The sequence below is a fragment of the Durio zibethinus genome, chromosome 6 (assembly GCF_047325235.1).
Source record: "Durio zibethinus cultivar Kanyao isolate XHJ-2024 chromosome 6, ASM4732523v1, whole genome shotgun sequence".
In the NCBI taxonomy this organism is placed as follows: domain Eukaryota; kingdom Viridiplantae; phylum Streptophyta; class Magnoliopsida; order Malvales; family Malvaceae; genus Durio; species Durio zibethinus.
In genome coordinates, this window is record NC_143167.1 from 8462720 (window position 1) to 8481086 (window position 18367).

Here is an 18367-nt window from a genome sequence, read left to right on the forward strand (position 1 = left end):
TAGATAGTGTAGATTATCAACTTGCAGTTGTTAATAATCATGCATTAGTGTTTAAGTAGTAAATTAGGTCCTGGGTCCCACAAACAGCTGCTGCAGGTCAAACATCATGCGTTGCTGGCTCATTACATAGAAAAATGTGACAGCCAAATCATGTTTTCTCATGCCTTGATTAGATTGAAATAGGATGGACCATGGTCTTGTTTAATTGTGCTTTGTGCAAGTCTTTTTCATGATTTGAGTATATTTTGTGCAAAATAAATGTGCTTTAAGCGTTATCCCCATTCTGTGTTTTTCAGAAAACTTTTTTTGCACCATCGAATGCAAATCATAGGGTATATAAATAATAATGGAAAGTTTGGCCACAATCAAATCAGATATCCATAGAAAAAAAACTTGTGTGTTCTTGTTTCGTCGTCCATATTGAGAATTTTTTTATAAGTAATTAATTTCATAGGATGCATCCTTTTTGCAATGATTCTCTTTAGGAACCAGTGGCCAATAGCTTAAATTAATGGCATCCTACTTATAGATAGCCACATCAAAAAGAAATTATTTATTTACCGGGTTTTTTGGCATAAAAGGTAATACTTTTTAATATGAGTTTTGAAAATCAAATTTATTAAATATTATTTTTTAATAGTAATAATATAAATTAATTAAATTAATTTTCAATTCGTTTTTCTTTATGTTCAGTAAAAATTTTAGTGTAAAAATGTAAAAAAAATGTGATTTGATATTATTATTATTACTTTAATATTTTTGTCTTGCTATTTTATTAAGGGCTAGTTAACAAAATTCTTAAATAAATAAAATAATAAACAATATTATTGAAAAGTTAAAAGGATAGACTTCACCCACATTTTATGTGATTTCAATTTTTGATTTGTTTTTTTAATTATCACATATGACGAAGTTGTATTCTCATGGTAACACCATAGATTTTGCCCAATAAAATTCTCAATATATATTCTTCATTCTAAAATTACATTATTATTTATTCAAATTTACGGTGCATTCTTCTTATATGTGGGACTTAAAAGCATTAAAAAAACGAACATAACTTATCTGCTTGTACTTGGAAATTTCCTTTTTCTCCCGATCTTTGTACTCTAATACTAACCTTCATTTTAGCCGTTACAAAACCATGAAAAAAAAAAAAGAAAAAAAAAAACGACCCACCTTGTTTGACTAGTCAATGGTCACGATAAAATGTCGAAAAAATTCCTAACAAGAAGCAAAAAAAAATCTCAAAAGAACTTTTTTTTTTTTTAAATATAAGTTTAAAAATAATTTCACCACTTTTCTTTCCTCACATCTAATTCGCACCTAACATTTCTCTTTCCTCCCAACTTCACCACTTTTCTCTCTCTTCAAAGAGATCCCATTTCCTCTTTAAGAAAATAAAAAGAGAAAGTCAATTCATATTTGATTTTTCTCTCTATTTCTTTGCATGTTAAAAGCATTTCTCCGTGTGAGAAAAAAAAGGAAATCCCCCACAAATCCCTCCATCTTTGTTCTTCAATTTCTTTAGAACCCTCCAAAGCTTCTACTCCTGAATTTAAATCAACATTTCCCATCTAACTTTTTTTTTTCTCCCCTTTTAGCTTCAACAAATATTCAATTTTCAAAAACCCAAAAAGAAAGAGAGGGAAAAGAGCTAAAAAAAAAAGGAAAAAAAATGACAAAATGGAGTTTGTGGGCAAATCCGTGAAGAAAAAGTTAAAAGGACTCGGTTTTTTCTCAGGAACTGTTAATTCCTTTGATTCTTCGACTGGGTTTTTCGAGATCGTTTACGAGGACGGCGATTCCGAGGAACTCAGCTTCCACGAAGTTGCTTCTCTTGTCATGGCTGATGATTCTAACCCTATCCATGAGGCCAAACCCGAATCAGGGTTAGAGGTTGTCTGTGCGAAGCGGAGGGTTGGAAGACCCAGGAAACGACGCCGTGTTGAGAAGAAAGTTCGTGTTTGTCCAGGTAATGTAGAGAAGGAAACCCTAGAGAGTAATTCGAATGGGAATTTGAATAGAAATGTTAATTTAAATGACCGGTTTGTTGGGAATTTGAAGGAAAATGAGGGTTTTGATGGGAATTTGAATGAAACCCTAGATGAGAAAGGAATTGGGTCTCCAAGGGATTTGAATTTGAATTTGAATTTGAATTTGAATTTGAATTTGAATAATAATAGGGATATTGAAATGAAAAATGGGATTGATTTGAATTCATCCGGGTTTGATTTGAATCTGAATGATACGTATTATAGTAATTATTGTTTCAATGATAATGGGAATTGTTGTGTTGAGGGAGAGAATCTAAAGAAGAGGGGGTGTATTGATTTGAATTTGGATGCGAATTGCGATTTGGATGATGGTATCAATGTTAATTGCGAAACCCAAAAGAGGGAATGCGGTTTTGATTTGAATGTAGGGGCTGATGAGGAGATTAGCAAGGATGGTATTGATGGTAACTGTGGAGGGCAGGGGGAAGCGAGGGAATGTACCACTTCTGCTGAGATAAATCAAGAAACACTGAAAAAGGAGCGAAATGATGTGGAAGAGGATGTTTCTAACGTAGATTTGAAGGAAGATCATTCGAGTTTAGGGTGTGTTGAAGGATTCCTTGAGAAGGGTGGTGTTTTGGATACAAATGTTGTCAAGGGGGATGATTTTCAGGGAGTTGGGTTAGTGGGTGTCCCTCATGCTGGTACTGAAGAAATTGATGGGTGCCAAGCCGATATTGGAAATCCATACAAACAAGCTAATGGGCGCAGAAAGAGAAGAAAGGTTTCAAATGACTTGGATTCTTCAACAGAAAGGGTGTTGAGAAGAAGTGCTCGTAGAGGGTCTGCTAAAAATCATGTTTCAAGCACATCACCGCCCACAAGAACATCTGCTGTTGGCGATTTGTCAGTATCTCCTTCAGTTAGTGCTGTAACAGAGGAGAAGCAGGCTAGGTCAGGTCATAAAGTGTCTGAAGAGCCTATTATTCTTCCTCCAAAGCTCCAACTACCACCGTCTTCCCAGAATTTGAATTTGAATTTGAATGGGATTGCTGTACTTGATATTTTTTCTATTTATGCTTGTTTGAGATCATTTAGTACTTTATTATTTTTAAGTCCCTTTGAGTTGGAGGATTTTGTAGCTGCACTGAAGTGCCAGTTTCCTAGCTCATTATTTGATTGTATTCATGTTTCCATTTTGCAAACTCTGAAAAAGCATTTGGAGTACCTTTCTAATGAAGGTTCTGAATCTGCTTCCGAATGTTTGAGGTATTTTTATTCCTTCCACTCTTTTTTCTTTGCTGCCCTGCATGGTCAACATTATTTTTGTTTTCTAGTTATCAGTGTTTAATATTTCTTGTTGATCTTAATGTAGGAGTCTTAATTGGGGTTTCTTGGACTCTATTACATGGCCCATTTTCATGGTTGAGTATCTACTCATTCATGGTTCAGGATTCAATTGTGGTTTTGATCTTAATAGTTTGAAACTATTCAGAAGTGACTATTATAAACAACCTGCATCTGTTAAGGTTGAGATACTTAGGTGTTTGTGTGATGATATGATTGAAGTGGAAGCCATAAGATCTGAGCTTAATAGAAGGTCTTTGGCATCTGAGACTGACATGGATTTTGATCGAAATATGAACATTGAGTTATGCAAGAAAAGAAAAGCTGTTATGGACTTGTCGAGTGGATCTGGCTTAAGTGAGGAGATAGTTGATGACACTACAGACTGGAATAGTGATGATTGCTGCCTTTGTAAGATGGATGGGAGTTTAATATGCTGTGATGGCTGTCCTGCTGCTTACCATTCAAAGTGCGTAGGTGTTGTCAATGCTCTTTTGCCAGAAGGTGACTGGTACTGCCCTGAGTGTGTAATTGAAAGACATAAGCCTTGGGTAAAACCTCGTAAATCACCTAGAGGAGCGGAGCTTTTGGACATTGATCCTCATGGTCGGTTATATTATAATAGCTCTGGGTACTTGTTAGTGTAAGTTTGTTTTACACAATCTGTAGAAATAAGTTATTAACTAATGACTTCTAGTACCATATTATTGTTGTTATTGTTGATGAATGCATGTCTGTGTAATGATTAATGAGTGTGGTTTTCTGTTCTGGCTGAATGATGAAGAGTGGCCCTTGCTAACCTTGATGACCCTGTCATATCCTTCCAAATCCTTATTAAGTACTTCAGAAATTATTTAACATTTATTTAATTATTAGCAATATTTGAACCTTTTGTGTGAATGAAGCAATAAGTTTATGAATGTTTATTTTTTAAAAATTTTAATATTTTAATTGTGCAATCTTTTTGTCATTATCTTCATAGGGGTCTTGTTAGTTATGGCATGTGATATGGAGACATAATTGACACTACCTTTCACATCCATCCCCATCATTCATGACAAAATTCTTGTTATCCCAACTTGTAGAAGGATTATGATCTTTTTGGAATTGCTGATGTCAATAAAAATCTTTTGATTGATGATTAGCGTACTTCTATATATTTTAATCTTGATCCTGTTTTCAATGATATTGATGCACAGTTTTTCACCAAAAATTATTGTTGCATAGTTCTGTTGAAATTGTAATGCCGTTGCTGCTTTTTTTTTTTTTAATTTAAATTGAAAAGATTGCCAAAAAAAGGGAAACTGCAGGAAGAAGGCAACTTCAAGAGTTTGTGACTTGTTACAGTAAAATAAAATTTTTCCATGGATCAAGTTCAAAAAACTGTTACCATTTACTAGAATTTTGTGTTATCTAAGATGAAATATGCTTCTTTCTAATCAACTACTATAATGGAGTATATTTTAATGGGTCATATAGTAGAGTTTGAGTTGCTTTGGTCTCATTCTCCAAAATTTTTTGTCTGTGTTTATTTTCAGTTTCTGAAAGTGTTGTCATTTTTTCCCTCAATCTTTGTTTCTCTCAGCCTCCATTGTGTTTTAAGCTAGATACAAACATGTATTTTCTTCAACCTGTCTTCCACGTCATATGAAGATTTTGGGTGCCACTCAATACTCATATAACATTTTCTCCTTTGCTCAACTAGAGTGTTTGAAATTTGAAAATTTAGCAATTTCAATTCTTCTTCCAGATATTTTGGAATGATTATGGGGAAGGGTGCTATGTTCTTATTTTATGCTTGACTTATAAGTATCTTTAAGATAATTGCATATAGTTAAGGTAAAATCTGTAAACACTATACTTTCCATTCCATTATTTAAAGGTCTGTGTGAAAGGCTTATATTGTATTAATTTGATGATTCAAAGCAGCAATATGACAAATTAATTAATTAGGCTTCATATAGAAAATTTTGGGGAAACCAGATGGTTTGAAATGAAAATTTCCTTCAGATTCTTTATCTTTGCTAATTTATGCTATTATGTAAGCTCCAATTGGTTTTCTTCTTGTTTATTGCTAAAACTTCACAGTTCTTTATTAACCTAGAAAATTTGCATTTTATTTCTTTATTTATTTTTTAAAATTGGGCACACAAAATTACTAATGTCTGGGTAATGGTTCTTTTTCTATATATTGGTGCTTCTGCTGTTACTTTGACACTGTTTTCTTGAAATTGCAGGTTAGATGCATGTGATGCTGAGTACTCCTTGAATTACTACCACAGGGATGACCTCAACAATGTTCTTGATGTGCTAAAATCTTCAGATATTTTGTATAGTGACGTGATAAAAGCAATTCTCAAGCAGTGGGATGTAGCTGTTGGCTCTAATGGAGCTAGTAGTAACTTGGACTCTCTGAATTCTGTTTTTTCGGAGACATGTACGAAGGGGAAAATTCCTACTGTTAGCACATCCCTACCAACTGTGGCTTTTGCAGAAATATGTGCAATAAAAAATGAGACTATTGATGATGGAAAACCAGAAGACAAGGAAGTTGCTGAAAATTCTGGTCATCTTGAAGTTGAGGTTGCAGAGTCTGCTAAAATGTTGGCTTTGGTGGCTGGAACAGAAATCCCATATATAAGTTCTGAAGGGTCAGTTGAAACAATGCAAATGGATTCCGTCATTTGTAACTTTCAGAAACAAGGATCTGTTGAGTTAAACCAATCTGAGATTCCAGGAAAACACTCACCTCTTGAAGACTCTTCTTTAGTATCTAATGGTTTAGGTACTAAGCAAGAAAGCAAGATAAGGTCAGCATCTCAGCAAACTCCATGTACGATAGATGCAAAAAGAGGTGATGAATCACAAAAACAACCTGGGACTAGCTACTTGAACTACTACAGTTTTGCCCAAACTGCCTCATTAGTTGTGGAAGAGTTAATGCCTAAGCCATCAGAAAAGACAAATGACGACTCCCTAAAATCTGTTGAGGAGATAATTGCAATGCAGATGAAGGTTATTTTGAAAAAATCCAATAGGTTTCATTGGCCAGATATTCATAACCTATATATAGATGCACGCAAAGAAAATTGTGGGTGGTGCTTCTCCTGTAGATATCCTACAGATGATTCAGATTGCTTGTTTAAAATTACTTCAGGTTTTGTTCAGGAAGTTCCAAAGAGTGAGATGGTTGGCCTTCGGTCAAAGTGGAACAAAAAGGGCCATGTTATAGATGTCTTATGCCATATTTTTTCCATTGAAAATCGTTTGCATGGGCTTCTGTTGGGTCCATGGCTGAATCCACATTACATCAAGATCTGGCATAAAAACATTCTTAAGGCATCCGATATTGAATCAGTTAAACATTTATTGCTAATGGTAAGCGTCTTCCATTTATTTTCTACATAACTTTATAGTTGTTTCTACTTTGGCTTTTAGTTGTTCAACTTGGCAGTTTTTATGGCATTTCCCTTAGATCTGACTGCCAGAATGTTTAAGGCTAATATCCTGCAATGTTTAAAGCTAATATCCTACAATCAATCTGTTTTATATGGTACTGCTAAGTCCAATTCAATCTCTTTCAAATTTCCTTTTTGTTGATCTATTTTCGCAAATTTGTATTTATTTATTTTTAAGTGCACGCACACACGCACACTCACACCCGTACAACCCTGATTGCTGTGAAAATGAAATGTGTTCAAAACTTTTATATCTAACGACAGCAATTGGTTGGGTCAAGTTTGGGTTATTTCAATTTTGAGTTTTTGACTTTCTTGGACAGTTTTTTCCTTAGATAACTAAAACTATAGAGTTAGACTGGGTCTGGTGAGGTTGGGCAGGTCTTTTGTGTAATCTTTTTCCACATTATTGTGTGAAAGAAAATATTAATCAGGTTCAGGTAATTTGGAGTTTGGGTGGTCAAGACTGAACCTTTTAACTTTTTTTACTGAATTCTGATAAGGTTCAGTCTAGTTTTAGAAGGTTAGATGGGTTGTTTTGGTTATGCTAGGTTTTTCCATCCCATCTCATTCTTAGCTCCGTGGACCAGATCAGTGGGACTAGGTACTCTAGCCTCATATCAACTATAACCACTTCATGTATATAACTTTGATCAATAATCTAATATATGTTACGTCAATGTTATTCTGTCTCTTTTGTGACATTATTCATGCTGTAATGGTATGATACAGTTAGAGGCAAATCTGCATCGACTCGCTCTTTCAGCAGAGTGGATGAAACATGTGGATTCTGCTGTCACCATGGGTTCAGCTTCTCATATTGTGATTGCTTCAAGTCGTGGATCTGCTAAGCATGGGATTGCAAGAAAAAGGGGCAGATACAATGATGGTGAGAGTAATCCTACTTCTAATCCTGCTGTAGGACCAAGTATTTGTTGGTGGAGGGGCGGTAGGGTTTCTCGTCAGCTGTTCAACTGGAAGGTTTTACCCCGTTCTTTGGTTGCAAAGGCTGCTAGGCAAGGTCTGCATTTTTCCTCTTCGACTTCTAAGTTTTCTGGTTGGTGTTGTTACTTTTTTTTTTTTTTTTAACTGAACAATGATTCTGAATTTCTTTGAAGTTTAAAATTTTCAGGTGGAGGCAAGAAGATAGCCGGCATAATCTATCCTGAGAGTTCTGATTTTGCAAAGAGAAGCAAATCTGTTGCATGGCGAGCTGCTGTTGAGTCATCAACTAGTGTAGAACAACTTGCTTTCCAGGTATAATTCCTGATGGCCCTCATGTCTTATTTCTAATAGGGAGCAGTAGCTGGAAAAGTGGTAGGAAAATATTGATGCCAGTCTTCTTACTGTGTATATTGATTGAATTTTAAACAAATGATAGGCTACTCATTTCTTCATTAATGCCATCTAATTGCACTGATTCTAGAAAAAATATCATGTGCTTTAAAGTTTTTCTTTTTCTTTTTTCTTTTTTATTCAAATATTGATTTCCTTCTCATGAGGCTATATGGAAAGACTAGATATAAACCCAATGAGTTTGAAGTTTTGCTATGGAAGGGAGAGTTAGTATATTTCGTCAAGAAATCAGCTCAAAAGGCCAAAAGCAATAAATTGGAAAAATGAGAGAGGATGATCACATTACATTGAAAGGCCAATTCTGATATTGCCTATTTGTTGAAAGAGATTGTCATCCTTCATCTAGGATCAGGCCCTATTGGCAATTAGATAATGGAACTAGAAGGAAAAAGATGAGTTTGACAAGAAGCCAGGATTAGCCGGCATGAAAAGGTCGCTATTTGAGACGTGTTACTTTTTGCCTTGGGGGTCCAATAAGATTAAACTTTAGACACTGGCTTATGTATCCACCTTGTCTTGCCCTTACTGGATATGCATGTAAAGTATTTTCTAATGCTATTAAATTCTAATATCTGTGGTGTCGGTTCTCTTATTTAATTTTTACTAGCTATGATTGCAGTCTCCTAGCCATGTATATTTACTTATAAATGTCTTTAGTAGATATTAGTCAGTCTATAATGTTTTACATTTGGCCCTACATGGTTGATTGCTTGCCTGGATTATTTGCATTTTTAGTTACACATTTGTAAGTTTTTTATGAAAATTTTCATGAGCAACCACTCCGTTGGATGCTGGCTCATTTTTCTTATGTTATTTCAGGTAAGAGAACTTGATTCAAACATTAGGTGGGATGACATTGAAAATACTCATGCTCTCCCTACATTAGATAAGGATTTTAAGAAATCAATCCGACTGTTCAAGAAATGCGTTGTGCGCCGAAAATCAATAGAGGGAGATGGGGTGAAGTATCTCCTTGATTTTGGGAAAAGGAGAATCATTCCCGATATTGTCTTGAGATATGGGACTGTGGTTGAAGAATCTTCAAGTGAAAGAAAGAAATATTGGTTGAATGAAACTTATCTGCCCTTGCATCTCTTGAAAAGTTTTGAAGAGAAGAGAATTGCCCGTAAGTCTAGTAAGATGATTTCTGGAAAAACCTCTGAGATCAGTAGGGTGGCAAAGATGCTGTCAAGGAATAGGGGGTTCTCCTATCTCTTGTCTAAAACTGAAAGGTCTGAGTATAATCAATGTGGGCACTGTAACAAAGATGTCCTCATCAGGTTAAACAATCATTCTATTACTTCTGAGTGCTTTATCATTTTTAATATTGTCGCACTTTCATGGTATTGGAGGAAAGTAATAACAGAACAGGCTTTAGTAAGATTCCCTGTCCCAAATATAATCAGTCCATATTTTCAAAATTGCTAATAATAAGAAGATTGAAAAGAAGAAGGAACTTCAGAACATATGTCATGTTAGATATTAAAGCATAATAAAAAAATATATATTTTAACCTTTTTTTGTTTGCCTGGTGTAAATAATTATTCTTTTTCAACATAATGGTATCGAATAAATTTGGGATGGATTGTATTTATCCTTAGAGGAATAGAATTATTTACTCTACCCAATCATTACACAAGCATGAATAAGAGAAATTGCCCAGGAAAGAATAGTAATAAACCTCACGGTAGTAATTGTCTAACTAGTATTCATGGTTGCATGCATTGCATACAAATATTTTTGCTCTCATTCACTTTTATTAAATTAAAAAATATTAAAATATTAAGTTGAAAGTATAAGTGAACACCTTTATTTTTTAATTTGTAAGTGACATAATAATAGAATTAAGAATATAATGTTTCAGGATTTCTCAACAATAAAAATTAAGTATAAATTATAACTTTAACTTTCTTCTCAGAAGAGATTCCAAATATTTTTCTTTTTTTACCATTTCAAGTAAAAGTTCCCTAAATTAAATAGTGGATCTTCCAAAATAAAAATGCGATATTAAGTCAGATAAATAAAAACTATCTTAATGATTCGCAATTGAAGTGATAAGTAAAATGTATTTAGGAATACATAACCAACTAAAATGATTTTGCTAGGATTTACATTGAGCTCAATAGTATTAAATGTTATCAAAGGAGAATTTAGGAATAGAACAAAACATGTCTCATTTCATACAAAATTTACTTTATAGACATCGGTGCTTTTATATGCAAATTTGCAATAGTAGTAATATGTGAAAAGTGAAAACTATCTTATGGTTCTCAACCAAAGCAATAAGTAACATTATCAGGAATATATGACTCATTAAACAAATTTTGTTAAGATTTTTGTTGAAGTTAATAATATTAAGTTATAAAAGGACATCTTAGGAATAGAAACAACTTAAATGTTTCATTACATCCAAAAAGTCATTAATGATCAGTGCTAGAGTTCAGTTTTTGGTTTAAATACATGTTGGCATATGCATTTTCATAGTTAAAGGCCTAATTATTAATGAGTTGTTCCTTGAATATCTTTTTTTATTAACCATGTTTTTACTTTGTTTTTTTTATCAAATTGGCAGGGAAGCTGTACGCTGTCAGTATTGTAAGGGTAAGTGGTTCTCTTCTTTATTAAATGCTTATAAATTCACACTTGCTTGTCTTTGCATATTTTTCACATTTCTGGTTGGTTTGATATAATTTCAGGATTTTTTCATAAGAGGCATGTTAGAAAATCTGCTGGAGCAATCATTGCTGAGTGCATGTTTACATGCCACCGATGCCATGATGGCAAGTTGAATGTTAATGCAAAAAGAGGGGGAAATGACGCAAAAAGAAGAAAAGGTGATACAAGGGCGGGGAAGACCAACACAAAAAGTGCAAAAAAACTGCCACAAAAAGGTAAAAAGGCCTCCACAAGTTGCAAATCGATTTGGTCAAAAGACAATAAAAAGTCAGTTGCAGTGCGGATGTCACTGCGGTCACAGAAGAATAAAAAGGTTGCTGCTGGTGTGCCACTGCGTCGTTCACCTAGGAAAATAAAATACATTTCTGTGCAAAAGAAAAAGCCTGGTAGGTGCAGGAAAGGCAAACAGAAATCAAAAAAGAAAGCACATAAGAAAACAAAGACAATTACGTCTTGGCAGAAGAAGAGAACAAGGGCTTATCATAGTTACTGGCTTAATGGTCTTCGGTTGTCTAGTAAGCCAGATGATGAACGCGTGATTCAATTTCAAAGAAAAATGTTTTTTGCCCCTTCTGAAAATATGATTGTCTCCTCCAATCAACCCAAATGTCTTCTTTGTTGTGAAGCAGGCTATGCATCTAATTCACATTATGTTGCATGTGAAATTTGTGAAGGTAATTAATTTTCAGCATTTTAATGTCTGTTTTCAGTGTAGGCTACTGCCTATTATATAACACTGATTGTTGATGCATAAAAATTTCCTTCTTTATATTGTTTCATAATATTCCTTTCAAATAACTTTTGCAGGATGGTTTCATGGAGATGCTTATGGACTTAATTCGGAGAACAAAAGCAAGATTATTGGATTTAGGTGTCATGTCTGCCGTAACAGGACCCCTCCAGTCTGTCCCAATATGGTGGCCACGAGAATTGATGAGTTTCAATTGCCTGAGATGCAAAATAGTGTTAGGACTGAATCTTCTGAAGAAGTACATGGTGCCTTCCTTTCTCCATGTAATGTAAATTCAAAAACAGAGTCTCCTTCATGTGAAACTTGTGAAGGTTCATTGGCAAATGACAAGTGTTTGCATCAGGAGGAGCAATTAGGTACCAGTTTGGATACAAGTCAGGGTCCCATCTTGGAATATAAATTGGAATCATATGGGACTATGGTACTTGATGAGAAGCAGAGTATAGATGCACAACAAATTTCTAACAATGAATTGAAACTAAATACACTAACATCCTATGAGAAAGTTATGTTGGCAGACAGTAGAATCAATTCAGGGCATGATGTTCCTGCAACTGCGGCTGATGAGGCAGAGTGCCCTTCACATGATGTTCAGCTGGATTCATTTGAAACTGAATTGGCGTCCTTGGGTCATGACGGGGCCCATGATGATCTGTTGAACACAATAAACATTCCAAAATCAGTAGCAGATGGAACCTCCTCTGAGTTGCATCCAGATAAGTTAGCGGTGTCAGTTAAATTGTTAGATGATGGAGCCAAAACAACATAGGTTAGATTTATAGTTTAACATTTAATTGGTGTAACAAGACTGGGATTAGTGTGGGTGCTAGATTTGTTTGTAGGAGTAGAGTTTCATGTAAATTTTCTGATGTTGAAATCATGGAATTTTTAAACAGTACATTGGAATGATTCATTTCCAACAGAAAATAAAAAGTTTACTTGAGCCTATGAATCAAAATGCACTGATCCATATGAAGATTGCTTCACTTAATTGCATTGGTTTTAAGGTTGAAAAGAGCGGCGGGAGGCATGTCTGGTAGAGACCATGAGAGCTCTTGGCCAGCTATTCTCGCAAGTTTACTTTCCGGCATGCAGATTGATGGGTGATCTAGAGGCCAGTCTTGATGACATTATTTTATTCCTTCAGAACTGGTTGGTTGACCTGCCTTTAAAATGCAGGTGACTGTCACCTCTTAACTACTTTTCTTATTATTTTTATTGTCTCTATTTTGGGTCTTGCAAGAGGAGTCCTTGGTTTGGTGGTATATTAATGCTTATTGGATCATTGTCTTCTACATTTAGTTTTGAATGCTGATTGATATCAAATTATAGAATACAAAAATTTTGTCCCTTTTTTTTCTCACTTGCTCTATGCTTAGCTATATATGGTCTTAAATATAGCACAGTCATGTAATATGATCCTTGTAGCTGGCCAAAAATGGAGGGAATTGGCTTAGTTTATTGTTGCAGCTGCTATTTGTGATAGTGGAATTTTTTTTTTTAATTATTTTTTATGGTAACTCTCTTGAAAGATTTGCTTCTCTTAATTTCTCATGTTATCTTGCTCTCTTGATCTGTTATAACCATGATTTATTTGATTGTTTTTAATGTTGTAGCTGATATGTAGAACTTTTTAGTAGTTATTATGTTACCTTATCACAGCTAATGCATATCCTATAAGCTAGTTTAATTTCTTTCCTTCCATTCTTCTTTAATATTGTACTATTTTTAATGGGAGGGGGCTGGTTTTTCTATTGCATGGTTACTGGTGTCACAAGTTACCTGAGTTGGTATTGTAGCAAACAACAATCTGCTGATGTATGATAGCATGACTAGTTGCCTTTTTAGAGGTTTATTTTGTCTGCAACTTGTATTCCATGCTGCATAGTTGGAAGACGTTCCCTACAGTTGCTGTATATCATGAAGAGAAAATGAAGCAAATGAGAGATTTTGAGCCTTCCCTATGTTCCCCCTTAGTACAGGATATTTGGGCATTTTGCTCTTCTTAAATCTTGTGTGAATCTCAATCCTGTTGTTGTATGTTGAACAAGATGAATTTCTATTCACTAGGTTTTCAATCCATATAAAATTAATTAGACATGTACATTTTATTTAAGAAGAATATTGTTTCTGAGTTTTGTAGGTACCATTGATGAGGCGGCGGCGATTTCATTGTCACCTTGGTTTTTCCAAGGCATCAACAATTCAGGCAATACATAAAAGTGCAAGGTATTTAAAAAGTCATTGCCGAATGCATACTTTTGATGTACCAAAAAGAATTTATATTGAATGATGAGATTTGCATGATTTATTTATTAATATTTATAGATAGTAAGATAGGTGGAACAGCTGATTGTAATTTTAATCCAACACACAAAAAAGATATGTTTGAAGCCTTTTGGTTGGTAAGAAGTAAAATGGTTGTTGAACTTTCAGAGTGGGCGGCCTTGGGATGCTGATATAATTAAATTGAATATATATATATATATATATTTATATGTTAGTCTAAAATCTTTAGGTGTTCGGTAGCTACTTTAGGTTAAAGATTATTTCGGATTCAAAGTCGAATCGGATCCTATAAAAGAGGTAAATTCTTTCGGCATTTATTTTTTTTTAATTTTTTCATTCACAATATTTTTTGCTTAAAGAAAATTGAATTTTTTATTATTCGGATCATTAGACGTTAGCTATATATATATATATATATATATATATATATATATATATGTACAACTTTAATAAAGGCCAGTGTTAACACTATTTTTATTTATCTTGATTTTGGATAATGTACCCCTAATTTGTCGACTTCTATTCGCATTTTATTTCATTCTAAAATTTAATCTGATCATGTGATTATTTTTAAAAAATTGAAATTGAAATTTTAACATCCAAAATTATTTCTAGATTACGATTTTTGAACATAAAAGAATGAAGCATCATTCTCGCTATAGTGATACTCGTCCCGATCTCAGTGTTTGTGTCTTTTGCCTTTCCATGGCTTGGAGGAGACCATATATATAATATCTGAATTTTAGACATTTGATTTGATGGAGAGCAGGGATTTGAATTTAATTTTTTGAATAAGGATACATGCCTCTATTAAATGTCTAATTATCTCATTGCTAAATAATAATAATAATAATAATAATAATAATAATTCTATTATTATACAGCGGGAAGGATGTCCTCAGCTGTGATCAGCCGTGGGTGAATATGTATATATAAAATTGCGGTTGCAATCTACTCATTTAAAAAATTCGAATGTACTGAGTACGCGCGTAACGCAGCGCGTGGTAAAAAGAGAGCCGTAGCACGAAGGGAAGGAGTTGGGAGTAGGGTTGTAAACGAGCCGAGCCGAACCGAGTAGTGAGAAGCTCGAGCTCGAGCTCGACTCACAACTCCGGGCTCGATACTCGGCTCGAGCTCGATCGAGTTTTATTTTTTAAGCTCGAGCTCGATTCGTGATCGAATTCGAGCTACTCGAGCTCGCTCGATTAAGCTCGATTAATATGTAAAAATAAGCTCGATTCGTATACTCGACAAGAGTTCGATTATTCATGCTCGAACTCGAACTCGAACTCGGATTCGAAATATTTTATTAATTAAAAAAAATAAAAATATATTTAAATATAAAAGCTCGATTAGGCTCGCGAGCTACTCGAGTCAGATATAAGAATACTCGAATTCGGCTCGATCGGTAAGTGGAGCTACTCGAGCTCGAGCTCGACTCGACAATAATCGAACCGAATTCGAATTTTTTTCGAATCGAACCCGAGTAGCTTGCGAGTACTAATGTATCATTTACACCCCTAGTTGGGAGTAGGCAATCGAAGAATAGGGTTTCTGTCGCAATATATATCATGATATGTCGTGATAAATTATAAAAAAAATAGGTTAGCAAGTAAATATTAAAAATATATATAATTTTATTTAATTTATTAAATGAATAAATAAAAAATGATATATTTTTTAATTTTTTAATTTTAATTTATTTTACAAATTTATTTAATTAATTACGTTTAATAATATATTTTTATATTTTTTTATCATTACATTTAAAATTTTTAAAATTTTTTTTGAGAATAAAACATTTCAAATTTAATTTACATCTAATTTTATGAATTTTACAATTATTTTTATTTTTTTTACGTTAACAATTTTTTTCTATTTAGAATCTTTTAATTTAAAAAAATCAATTTTTTTATATTGTCAAGTTAGTTATTTATTTTAATTTTTTATTACACTTATTCTTATGTTCTGTATCATTTATAATTATCATAAATTTTTTAAAAATATTATAACGTCAAATGATATTAATTTTACAATTATTTTCACTTTTATTTTTTTATGTTAACAATTATTTTTCAATTTAGAGTTACTTTTTTTATAATATTAATTTTTAATTTACTAATTTAATTATTTACGTTATAATAATATGTTTTTACACTTATTTTTATCTTTTATTACGTTTAAAATTATAACAACTTTTTTTTAGGTGTTACAACATTTCTAATACATTTATGTCAAATTATACAAATTTTATAATTGTTTTCACATTTTTACGTGAGCATTTATTTTTTTGATTGAATTTTTTATTTATAATAATTATTATTTATATTGTCAACTTAATTATTTACATTAAAATAATTTTTTTTAGGCTTGATCTTATATTTCATTACGTATAGAATTATTACAATTTTTTTTTAAAGTGTTATGATAATTCGAACCTATTTTATATCAAATGATACTAATTTTATAACTATTCTCATATTTTTAATTTACGATACTTTTAACACATTTTAAGTTAAATCATACAAATTTCATGATTATTCTCACTTTTTATGTTAACACTTATTTTTAGGTTTAGAATTTTTTTATTTATAATAATAATTTTTTATGTTATCAATTTAATTATTTACATTATATTAAAATTTGTCACACTTGTTCTTATATTTTATTATATTTAGAATTATCACAATTTTTTTTTAAGTATTATGACACTTTAAATATATTTTATGTCAAATTATACCAATTTTACAATTATTCTCATATTTTTATTTTTAACACTTATTTTTTATTTAAAATTATTTTTATTTGTAATACTAATTCTTTTACCTTACAAATTTATTACGTTTCAATAATATTTTTTTACATTTATTATTACTTTTCATTACGTTTAAATTTATTATAATTTTTTATTTAGGTGTAAATTTTGCAATTATTTTCATTGTTTTATGTTAACTCTTTTTTTAATTATTTTTTATTTGTAATAATAATTTTTTTATATTACCAACTTAATTATTTACTTTATAATAATATCTTTTTACGCTTGTTATTACCTTTTATTATGTTTAAAATTATCATAACTTTTTCTTAAATATGTTACAATATTTCTAATCATTTTATGTAAAATGATATCAATTTTATGATTACTCTCACATTTTTTATATTAACACTTATAATTTGGTTTAGAATTATTATCTATTTGTAATAATAAATTTTTACGTTGCCAAAAAATTATTTATGTTACAATAAAATCTTTTATGTTTGTTCTTACTTTTTATTATTTTTAGAATTATCGCAAGTTTTTCGTAAAATATTATGACACTTCTAATATATTTTACATCCAATGATACCAAATTCACAATTATTCTCACATTTTTATATTAATACTCATTTTTTAATTGAATTATTTTTTATTCATAATACTAATTTTTTTTATATTACTAATTTATTATATTTCTATAATATCTTTTTACATTTGTTGTTACTTTTTATTACGTTTAAAATTATTATAATTTTTTTAAGGTATAATGATTTTTTAATTATTTTACGTCAAATAATACAAATTTTATGATTATTCTCAACATTTTATGTTAACTCTTAACTTTTTATTTAAAATTATATTTTGGTTTGTAATAATAGTTCTTTTATATTGTCAATTTAATTATTTATGTTATAATAATATTTTTTTACATTTATCTTTTATTATATTTAGAAGTATTACAATTTTTTCTAAAAAGTGTTACGACACTTCTTACAATTTTACAAAAAATAATATCAATTTTACAATTACTTTCATCTTTTTATACTAATACTTATTTTTTTGGTTGAAATTAATTAATTATTTGTAATAATAATTCTTTTAAGTTGTCAAAAATATTATTTATGTTACAATAATTTTTTTTACGTTGGTTCTTATTTTTTATTACGTTTAAATTTATCACAACTCTTTATTAGGTGTTACAACAATTCTAATACAATTTATGTCAAGTGACACTAATTTTACAACTATTCTTGCATTTTTATGTTATAACACTTCTAACACATGTTACACCAAATAATTTCAATTTTGCAATTACTCTCATTTTTTTATGTTAATAATTTTTTTATTTAGAATTATTTTTTATTTATAAAACTAATTTTTTTTATATTGTCAACTTAATTATTATATTGTAATAATATCTTTTTATACTTGTTCTTATCCTTTAATGCATTTAAAATTATTATAACTTTTTCTTATTATGACATTTCTAATACATTTTAGTCCAAAATATATAAATTTTATGATTATTCTTATCTTTTTATGTTAGCGTCTAACTTTTGGCATAGGATTATTTTTTAATTTATAGTACTAATTTTTTTTCATTACCAATTTAATTATTTATGTTTTAATAATATTTTTTTTACATTTGTTGTTACTTTTAATTACATTTAAAATTTTCATAATATTTTATTAAGATGTAACAATACTTGCAACCATTTTATGTCAAATAATATTA

The 18367-nt window shown here is 31.2% G+C and overlaps 1 protein-coding gene across 1 annotated transcript; it reads left to right on the plus strand.

Moving 5' to 3' along the window:
- The first annotated feature begins 1471 nt into the window (after positions 1-1471).
- On the plus strand, positions 1472-14020 carry LOC111284906 (uncharacterized). Its single transcript, XM_089762075.1, has 10 exons — positions 1472-3266; positions 3373-3987; positions 5582-6722; positions 7535-7823; positions 7935-8059; positions 8978-9438; positions 10731-10759; positions 10855-11508; positions 11642-12764; positions 13729-14020. Exons 1-9 carry the CDS (start codon positions 1687-1689, stop codon positions 12352-12354), a joined length of 5607 nt encoding a protein of 1868 aa, XP_089618201.1. The 5' UTR covers positions 1472-1686; the 3' UTR covers positions 12355-12764; positions 13729-14020.
- Positions 14021-18367: the final 4347 nt, after the last annotated feature.